Consider the following 10,954-nt stretch of genomic DNA (forward strand, 5'->3'; position numbering starts at 1 on the left):
AAAGAGCCCTTCTCCAAAACGATGAACTTGTTAGTTCATTGGAGAAAAAGATAGAAGAAATGACCGCTGCTATGACCGCTATGGCCGCAATTCAAGGTCAGTCACAAATACCGCAGTCAGCATCTCCAGATGTCAATCGACCAGAGGTTGTACATATTACAGAAGAAAGAAGAGAAGTAACATCGGCAAACAAAGAAGAGCAACAAAGAAAAGATTCTACATCAGCAACCATTCCCGAAAAAGATTTCAAACAAATGGTTGAACAAGTTCGTGATGCTTTAGTACAATCCAAAGGAGGTGCATTAATTCTAAAGGGTAGACCTTACCCAGAGGAATTTGACACTGTACCTTTTCCTAAGGGTTTTACACCCCGAATTTCAAAATATTCGATGGGACTGGAAATCCCAGACAGCATTTAGCACATTTCAGAGCTAATTGTGGTGTCACAAGAAGTAATGAAGCCTTGCTTTGTCAACAGTTCGTCACCAGTTTGTCAGGGGTTGCCTTTGACTGGTATGCCGATTTACCCAATGATTCGGTTAAAACATTTACAGAATTGAAACAGTTGTTCATAAAGAGGTTCGCTGGTGCGGAACGTCATGTTTCCATTGGAGAACTTATGATGGAAAAACAAAAATCTGGGGAAACTCTGGTAGATTATATTTTGAGGTGGAGGAACCTTAGCATGAAATGTGAAATGTGTCATATTTTCATTTAATCATAGCATGAATCATACATATTAAATCCTAAATGTGAGAGACATTTTGTGAGCCATGAAAAAAAGGAAAGAAGAGAGGTTTCTCGTCAAAAACTTCTTGATCCTCTATTGGCAAACTTAAGGAAGTTTTCGTGTGAGAGTGCACAATTGATTATTTCTTTTTTATATATCTTCTAATCCTCATAATTTAAAAATGTGGCTATTTTAAGATGCATAGATTTTTACTTTTAAGACGAGATAATTACATACAAACCACCCGAAACATTGATATTTACAAATTAACCACCCAAGTGATTTTCTTGAACTACCAAAGCGATGTATTTACAAGCGATGTATTTACACGTGCCGCGATTGAACTATTGAGAATTTTGATAAAATAAAAAAATATATATATCGGTTGGGGTTTTCCAATGAATTTTGATATTTGAGTGACAATTTGAAAAATGAATGAATGGGGTGGTTGATTTGTAAATAACAAGCTTCAGTGAGTCTGTATGTAATGGCCCCTTTTAAGAAATTATGGAACTCCAAAGCTTTTTTAAATTTAGTGTGACAAACTAATTTGCTAGGTTAACAATCTTTTCACTTTGAGTAGAAGAGAGGGTCTAGGCTTTTTTCATTGCCCATGGAAGAGTTGGCTTCTCCTCCTTATAATGGTTAACGAGGAATGGATGTATACTATTATCGTGAGATCATAATAGAATTGATTTGAATTGAAGTTATTTTACATAACATATTGTTACATTCATTAGTTTCTTACTATTAGAATCTTGTTAGTGTGATGTATAATATTTTAACCAATTTTTTTAGAAACTTGATCTTGCATATTATAAAAGTTGCTTGCGAAATTTGATAGGTTAAATTTTGATTCAAGAAACTTATGTTGCGAAGCAAACTTAAATTAAGAAATCTATATTGTGAGAAAATAATTTTTAAAAGATCAAAATAAACTTGATGAGATGATTTTGTTTTAAATAGCTTGTCTTAACAATATTGTTTTGAAAAACAAAAAAAGGTTATTATGTTCTGACTAGCTAAAACATATATTGTTTGAATGTCCTTTTACTTGTTTAATAGGAAAAAAAATTTAGTTTGCATTCATTATTTTCATAAGCCAAATTACTGCCGTGTTGGATCAACTACTTTCACGGCTAAATGATCTAGAATTTGATGACCTAGAATGACAAATCAATGAAGTTTTGTTCATATTGGTTGACAAATAATCATTCAACCCTTTTTGAGCCCATTCATTTCTTTTGATTTTCATAGTAGATATTTCATTAATATGTACCAAATTTGAAGCATCGAACTATCATGATTCTTTTGTCCAAAGTGTCACTTGGAGATAATTTGAGAGTGTAATTAATCTTAAGGGACACATTATTTTTTGATAGACAAATGAACCAAATTGTCATAATTTCAACACATAAAATTGATAATATAAATCTAAAAAAAGTATTTTACACAAATTTTAATATGACTAGTTGGTCTTTGTTTGCCTCAATTGATATTTTCTTATATCTTCTTATAAAATGCCCTATGCAAAAAGCACATTAATATTATCACCTCATTTTTAATGGAAAAATAATATGACACTCCACGATTATGCTTCTAGCATCACCCCACTGCCCTCCTCCACACTTCAAAAGATATGATGATAGTCAGAACCTGTATTACAACCTCTTACACCGCGCTTGCATCTCATCAACATCCGCATTGCAAACTCCTTCAAGTCAATCATCAATGCGTTAAAATATGTGCAACAACCTTACTTGCACTAAGTGTCACCCTTAAAACTCTGTGCAATCTCATTTTCTCCACAAGTATCTCCATAGACTAGCATCAAAACCATATTTGTGCTACAATCACACTTCATTAAGACCTACATCACAATTCATAACCTCATTTGAACTACAATAATTCTGGCATCAAAGCAAGCATCAGAATCTTGCCTAAATCGTCGACACCCTCTCAAAACTATATTTCAACCTCACTTCATCACAATCATTATCTCTATCAAAGCGTGTGCATAATCTTTTTTGCATCACAAACATTGTTGCATCAAAACCTATGAAACCTTTTGTATTTGATTGCTTGTGTTTGTTTCATTGAAATATAAAAAATAGAACCGCCAAGGCTTATCCTAACTCATTTTTTACTAGAAATAATTATCAAATTTTGATTAACAAAATTAAGAATAAATTCCTCCAATCTTTGCACAATAAATTTCAAACAACTCAATTACTAATATAGATTTAAGTCAATCATACCTCTTAATAAAATAAAATAAAAACAACAATATATGAATAGGATTTGACATGAAGTGGCTTATTTATCATCATGATCCTCAATAAATAAAAAGATAAAGCCCGAAAAAATTAACAAGAGACTACCAAAAAATGAGTTACCACATTACCTATAAAGCCTGATGGAAACATTATTTTCTTATTCCATGTGAAAAGCTATTAAGTTCAACAAGTAAACCTGAAGAACACCAAAAAATAAAAATTAAACAAAACATACAAAAATACCACAACTAACCTTGGGATTCTAACAATACTGAGGCTGAAATAAATAAAAGTTGAAAGGAAAATAGAAACTATAATGAGGCCAAAATACTTGGTTTGCCTGAAATAAGATTGTAGTATCTTCATCTGAAATCCTTGAGGTTTTCTTCCACAAGCCACAACTTCTTCTGAATTACAAGGATAACCTCTCCGTCCTCTGGATTTGAATTTGACTCTGAGTCCACTACTGCAACAGATTCCCAATGCAGTGCTGGTAAGTACTTGATAATCAAGTCGACAAAGGCACGAGAATCCCGAACAACAATGAAACCAGTTGGCCTAAGAATTCGATCCATCTCCAGGAGGAGATCCTCAGCACTGCATCCCCTCTTCTCAATGCTAGAAAAGATAGTCCATGCATGAAGGAGATCATATGTACGAGGGTAAGATGAGAATGATTCACACCTGAAAAGAGCAAGAGATCATTCATTAGTCACAAATAAGGTCGTCAGTAAAACCTAGCTTTTATATCCGATCGTGTTCAGTTCGATTATTGAATCAAATCCAACTAACTTTGACAAATTTGTAAATTTAGCATGCAACGAATAAGGTCTTGTTCAGTCTTCGTTAGCTTGGTGATAACTTGATCATATTTATATATGCATTTATATGTATGTAATGTGTGACATATATATTCTATAATTTATATCCAATCACGAGTATATATTGGATTGGTAGATTTTATGTTTGATTGTGTTCAGTTCAATAGATGATGCTTTAGTATCTTGACCGGCATATTTTGGACATGTTCAACTAAGATTAATCAACTTTTATTCTCAGATTTAAAAAATTTGATGAATTTTTTTCTCTTCTCCTAGCATAATTAAAATCACTCGAAACATAGAAGAATTAAGGGGCATCAATTCTTATGTGTTTTACATACCTCATACCTCAACTTACATTAACATGTCAAAAAAAGCACTATTATCACTTTTTAAAAGTGAAATACGCATTTTCATGCATATGATTAAAGCATCAAAGTGTTATATATGTAATTATGAAAGTTTAAGTGTGAAATATGTAAATACATAGGAATTGTGTGCTACGTATATAAATTTCCCAAGAATTAAATGCAATGTTAGAAACAAAAAAGAACCGAGGATGGAGCTTACCAATCATGAACAGTGCCTATGAGGCCTCTATCATAGATAATTTTGAGTGTGCTCGGCCCATCATGTGGCACAACATTCATAACCCAAACATCTTTATCCCTTAATGCTGCTGCAAATGATCCCATATTTGCTTTCATATCCATGATATTTCTTACAGTGTTTGGTTTTATTTTAGGGCTTAATAGGCTCCAATAATGCTCAACTTTATGTTGCCAAATCTCCTGTAGCACATGCAATAGAGCAAATTAAATTCTTCTACAATGGCAGTAGCCTATACTATGCATCTTGGTAAATAATTAAGATATAAAAAAGAGAGTATCATGCATGAAGGATTACTAGAGTTTTCCAAGGATAAAAAATAAGCAAAAATGATCATAGAGGTATAGAAATTACTGTGTCCTTTTCAAAAGTTTCTGCAGTGTAACCAAGATCAGCGAGTCGTGGTGGAGGAGTAGTTAGTCGAGCAGGCCATGGAGCCAATCCACTACCTTTATCTCTATGATGCTCTGTTAAAAGCAAGTTATAATTCTCAATATAAGGTTTAAGAGGCAAAATGTCATATTGAATTAAAAACAAAATAGCATTTTTATAAAGGTGAATACAAAACCTCACAACTTTAGACAAAGTCTCCAATTTCAAATATAATATAAATTGCAAACATGGCATATTATGGATAATGATTTTTAATTCAGACTGGGCATGAAATCTTTTATGGATTTCATCATTCAAATATACAATCAAAATTTTTGAAGCAAATTATCTCATTATTATGAAATAAATTTTAATGTGTTCAATTTAAGTGTACACTTGAAAGAGAAATGTAGGAAAAAGTAGCAGAAAACTCCTTATAAAAGTAATTATCATCTTAGGTTTACCATAGGGCCAATGAAGCAAATTAAGACTTGAGTTCTAACCGATAATTAATTTTTTATGATATTACCAACTAGAAGAAATTTTCACATTTTTTAGCATTTGCAAGAGATGGTCATACATCATCCAAATGCTTGTTGAGATATTTGGCAAAAAAATTTCTAATTTTCTACATATAGATTAATTGTGGATAAATATGAATTATTATATTTTTTATAAATAAGAGGCCTTCAAGCTATAAAATTCACATGGCAGAGGACAAATTATTTTCCTTGGTTTATTTTTCTCTTAAATTTGATCAAGGCTCTCACCTTACTCTCTCTCTCTTTCTTTCTCCCCCATCTCTTTCCCCTTTCCATTATCAGGCCGAAAGAATAGGGTACAGGTTTCCAAATAGCAGGCTACCCGCTCATCCATATCTCCTCTCAGTTAGATTGACATATTAAACTTTCTCAGCTTCCACACAGAATCCTTGTTTTCTTACTCAAATATTTCTATTGGTTCCATAAACCTTATATGTAAAGCCCAATCCTCAGCACCATAAGGTTTTTATTTATATTATTCATTCTAACACTATTTTTTTATGGTTTTTACATGCACAGCACATGAAACTTTGATATTTACATATTCAGCATCTCAAACTTCATATTTACGAGCATAGCACCTCTCCATTAAGTTCTCCTTCTCGTCGCCACTCTCCGTCATGTGCTCCTCCGTCCATGCCGAACTCAATACACAAGTCGGTCATCCCACGGCCGGCCATTCCACACGCCGCATGCTGCACGCCGCACCCCAACAGCCTCCCTTCCCACCGGTGAAAAAGACAGGCATCTTTCCCACACACGCTAACCATGGTACCTTCCTCATGCCGCCAAAAAACCTTCCCTTTCTCTCTCACGCTCGCTAGTCGGAATATCCTCTCTTCCTCTCACCGAGTCGCTCCAAACTCCAATCAACTCCAACTCATCACCGGCGACCCACACATCTCACGCCGGCTCGACGACGAGCTGCCAGCCCACTCCTTGTTTTCTCCTCTCCGTCTCCCTGTTTTTCATGCACCCCTCACCTTCTTTTCTCACAGCCGAAAAAGAAAAAAAAAATCCTCCCCTTTCATCCTCTCACTCATGTATGTCAGGCAAAGCTACCAAAACTCCCATCCGCTTCTTCCTCTCTCTCTCTATCTTTCACGCCGCTAAAAATTTAATGGAGAGGTGTTGTGTCCGTAACTATAAAATTTGAGGTGCTGCATATTTAAATATCAAAGTTCCAAGTGCTATGTGCGTAAAAATCCTTTTTTTTTAATACTACGTAGGTATAATCTGAAATTACAATCACACATTTACGTATCAATCAAGATCAATCCTGAATCTAGTTGTTCCTGAATAACTCTATTATATCCATAATATTTTAGTTCACATTGTTATGCATTTTATGAAATTATTGAAACCCAACAATACTGTGAGGGAAGGAGAGATTCATGCCAAGTTGGTAAATACTAGACTGATTTTCTAGGGTTCATGCCATATGGCCAATTATCTTAAGCAATATATGAAGAATTCTATCCTAAGTCGATCAAACAGATCACCAGCATCTAGTTCTAAAAACACTGATATAATGAAAAAGAAAAGATATGTTCTGTTGACAAGTAAAGCTGCACACGCCTAAGAAACAACATTTAACTTCAAACTCAGAAAAAAACCAGAACCGGATAAGATTCATTCTATTACTATATAAAAATTTTTGAACAGAAGTTCGTTTACTAATGTTAATTAATATTATGACAACTAAGTACTCAATTAAAAAACGTTTCATAAGGTGGTCATGTATAAGAAATTTATAACCTAAAAATGGTTTTCTATTATTATATAAAAATTTTGGAACAAAAATTCGTTTATTAATGCAGATCAATATTGTGATAACTGAGTACTCAAGAAGCTAAAACTGTTTCATAAGGCGGTCATGTAGGAAAATTTTACAACCTAAAAATTGTTTTCTATAGCTGCAGCTTTAAATATCATACACAGTCAAATGTTAAAAAATGTAATTTTTTTTTTAAAAAAGACATCTGTCTGGGGCAAATCTATAAGGACCACAGGAACCTACCTCAATGGGAAGATAATCAACTTTGAGCAAAGATAAAACTACAAACAAATTTAAGTACTCCGAAATAGTAAAATCAACTAAGAGTGTGGATATAAAGGGAAAATACTATAAATATAACAATATCTCAAAAGAGTACTCACGTTCAGAGTAAGGAGTAATGCAAGCCTCCATTTTGACGTCCCAAACTGCATCAGCATTATCATCGGACCTGCACAAAGGAGGCTTAGTACCCGGCGCTCTATCCATGTAGCAATCATTCGTTAGTGGTTTGACCCAAATAACTGTCTGGTTTTGTTTAGCAGCAATTTTCCAACACATGCGATCCACAAGCGCACTCATTGCTCTCCATATTCTCAAATCCTCTTCATCTTGAGCATATGCTTCAGGTGATGAATAAGCAAAATAACCTCCTGGTCTTAGTAGTCTATCCAGCTCAAGTAAAAGAATCCCATCCCTTTGAAGCCAATCAATCCTACAACGGGAACAGTGAGCAAGTTCAAATGATCTACTAGGGTAGGGCAATCTCCATGTTCCTAAAACATCTAGAAAGGCCGGGATTCCTCTTTCTAAAGCAAATTGAATTTGGTTTTGGTGCACATCATTTGGAGCCAAAGACATTGTTATAACATTAGATGACAGAAGATATCCTCCAAAACTTGCAACTCCACAGCCGACATCCAAAACTGTTCGTAATCTTCCTTCATTGTTTATTACATTGTCTGGAAAGTTCAACATCTGTCAAATATAATGAGGTAAGTTAATTGTTGATTTTACTGTTAAGCAGAAAACAATGCAATGTGAAAGAGATTGTACTTGATGATGAATTTCTCAAGGTCTATGTGGATAAACGAATCTCTAAATGTTAGAAAATTTTATAAAAGGGCAGTAAAAGTACTTTATAAAAGTTTAATCCCTACTGAAAAAATGGATATAAGAAGAAAGTAGCTTAACATTTGCAATTGAGGCTATGTATTTGTCAGCTCCATAGTGAAAATGGGTGCCGCCGCCAGGAAATTGTATCTTGTCACCTTTCACAACCATCCAGTTCTGATCAGACTTCTCATGTGCAAGGTGGGTGTGAGGTATGTTTGCTTTCCAAACTTCATCTCGGCTTTTTGGCCACTTTATTGGAATCTAACGTATGTAGAGTAAAGGTAAATTACACAAACAAAAAAATTTCATTTTAATGGGAAATTTTGATGAAATGTTGGATGTTATAAACAGAAAGCACTGATGACCTTGTAGCCACGTGGAGGAGGAATTAAGCAATTAAAGCGCCTCTCAGACTGTGGGCAATGCCTCTCGTAGTGCTCCATCAAAGACAAGTCCAGTTTCAATCGTGTTTGGTAAATTAGATTCCTATCCAGGCAAGGAATCAACTCCATGTGACGATCATCGCATACCTTGATGGAAAAGAAAAAAGAAAATATGAATCACGTATTTATGTTTTGTAGAGAAGAATGGTCAAGCTAGAAACATTATTCAACTACTAATAATTAGATTGGAGATTCTAAAATCACTCACAGGGAAGCTCCTGGGTGTGATAATTTCATCTCCATCTTCTAGTCCGAAAACAGGCTCATTTGTTTTAGTAGCATCTCCATCATCATTGCCACCCCAACCTAATGACCTTGAGAATTTGGTTCCATAATCTAAAGCACTGCTAGCATGCCGCCCTCGATGGCCACCATAGTAGATAAATAGAAATCCTAAAATTAGCATAACAACAAAAACGGATAGCACCAGGTGCTTCTTTTGACCTCCATCAGCTCTTCCCCTCATTCTTCAATAATCACGTAGCAATTACTGTAATAGTTGACAGATCGTGAAGGGAATTCCACACCACCTAACAGGCAAAATAAAAAAGAATTCTAACAGTGATCCACAACGACCAATGATATCTCTCCACAGCCCCTGTATGGCTTTAAATCCTACACAAGCCAGAAGATGCTGTCGTCACAAAAACAACCTAGCAGAAGGAAAAAGTAAAAAACAAATCAGCAGCTCCCTAAACTCAAAATCATTAACTATGAGCATACTATAATATTCACCATAAATTAGAAAAACTGAGGCATCAAAGCATGACACCCAAAGAAAAACGGATTTGAAGACGCAAATAAATTGTGCTAGATGAGCAATACAAGATACAGATTGTAGTCTATGTTATAAATTCAAAAAATAAACTCCATTAAGAAAAATCAGATCCAGAAAATTTCATTAAATAAGCATGAATCCCGACTTGCAACCATTACTATTTGAAAGGCCGAACAAAATCATAAAACCAGTGTTGATGAGTCCACAAAATTTAAGCAGATTTAGAAAAATATGAAAGTCCTTGACAAAGTTACTTAATGGAAGCCCTAAAGAGCAAGTTCATCGTCATGGAAATAACTATGCTTCCAAATATAGCAAGTACAGACAGCAGACATAATTAATGCTCGTGCCAAAGGAAAGGATCCAATTATAAAAACTAAAAAAAAAAATTTGCTCATGCTCGCAACTCCCCCACGAATCTGAATCCAAAAACTAATAAATGGATGAAATCGGGAATCACAATAACGCATCAATAAAAAATCTACCTGAGAACTCATCAAAATTCATCACAAGAGCCGCATTGTTTATAATTTTGAATCAAGAAACAAATGCCTGAAAAGCGCGTGGATCCGACGCAAGCTCACGGGAATCCCATCAAACACAGAGAAATCAAGCAGAAAACACTGCAAGAAACTGGAAGCTAAAACGTGAATCACTCACCCTCGAAAGACGGATCGAGATCTAGATTGGATCTCGAGCTGCCTTGAAATCTTTGCGGAGTAGAAGACGTGAGAGCGAGCTGTCGGCCAACAGGGAAAAGGAATGAGAACAAATATGCGTGTTAGAAGGATAATAATATTTGAGGCATGGGGCAACTGGATGGATTAATTTCTGTATGGCCGACCGCGCTGCTAATTTTAGCGACCTTTAGCTTTCTACGGTTCTTGAAAGAGTTAATTTTTAATTTTTTGCGGATTTACAAATATTTATGTACAAAATTGCGAAGGTTATTTAGAGGGTATTGCGGGCTTATGACCTTGTTATTGAAGTTAATATCCTTAATAATCTCACAAAACAAAATAATAAAAAATATGAGCGCCCAACCACGAAATATATTGGTAGTTTATTGAAATGTTATTGGGGTTAATACCCTCAATAACCTCTTAATAAACTCCAATAATTGAGTTATTGTAATTTCATTCGTGGTCATATGCACGCAGAATTATGTGTGTATGACGTACGTAAATAGCGCTGAAATTACATGCGAGCTTTCGAAAAATTTCAATTTATATAATTAGTACCGTATTTTATTCACTATTCAAAATTTCACTCACATGAATCATATTTTTTTAATTTTTATCAGATTTCTTATGATTTGATGTTGACATGTGGAAATACATTAATTTAGTTGTTAAAAAATTTGACTAGGATGTTGATTTTGTAAATAATAAAATTTTGAATGCTATGCATGTAATTATCCCTAATTTTAAATTTCATCAATTTTTATTAACAAAATACTGTTTTTCTATTATGGATAAATTAACATAAGA

The 10,954-nt window shown here is 34.3% G+C and overlaps 1 protein-coding gene across 2 annotated transcripts; it reads right to left on the minus strand.

Annotated features, from left to right (window-relative positions):
- Nucleotides 1-3,137: 3,137 nt before the first annotated feature.
- On the minus strand, nt 3,138-10,279 carry LOC110025527 (probable methyltransferase PMT3). Of its 2 annotated transcripts, none has more exons than XM_020726080.1 (8): nt 10,125-10,279; nt 8,895-9,301; nt 8,609-8,773; nt 8,322-8,504; nt 7,511-8,105; nt 4,791-4,903; nt 4,398-4,618; nt 3,138-3,690 (listed from the first exon to the last, which is right to left on the minus strand). In XM_020726080.1, the coding sequence occupies exons 2-8, from the start codon at nt 9,150-9,152 to the stop codon at nt 3,369-3,371; spliced, it is 1,857 nt and encodes a 618-aa protein (XP_020581739.1). In that variant the 5' UTR covers nt 9,153-9,301; nt 10,125-10,279; the 3' UTR covers nt 3,138-3,368. The 2 variants fall into 2 exon arrangements, with proteins under 2 accessions (XP_020581739.1, XP_020581731.1); XM_020726072.1 differs by having other exon boundaries at nt 8,895-9,339.
- Between the last annotated feature and the right edge of the window lie 675 nt (nt 10,280-10,954).

The sequence above is a fragment of the Phalaenopsis equestris genome, unplaced genomic scaffold (genome assembly GCF_001263595.1).
Source record: "Phalaenopsis equestris unplaced genomic scaffold, ASM126359v1 Scaffold000002, whole genome shotgun sequence".
Taxonomy (NCBI): domain Eukaryota; kingdom Viridiplantae; phylum Streptophyta; class Magnoliopsida; order Asparagales; family Orchidaceae; genus Phalaenopsis; species Phalaenopsis equestris.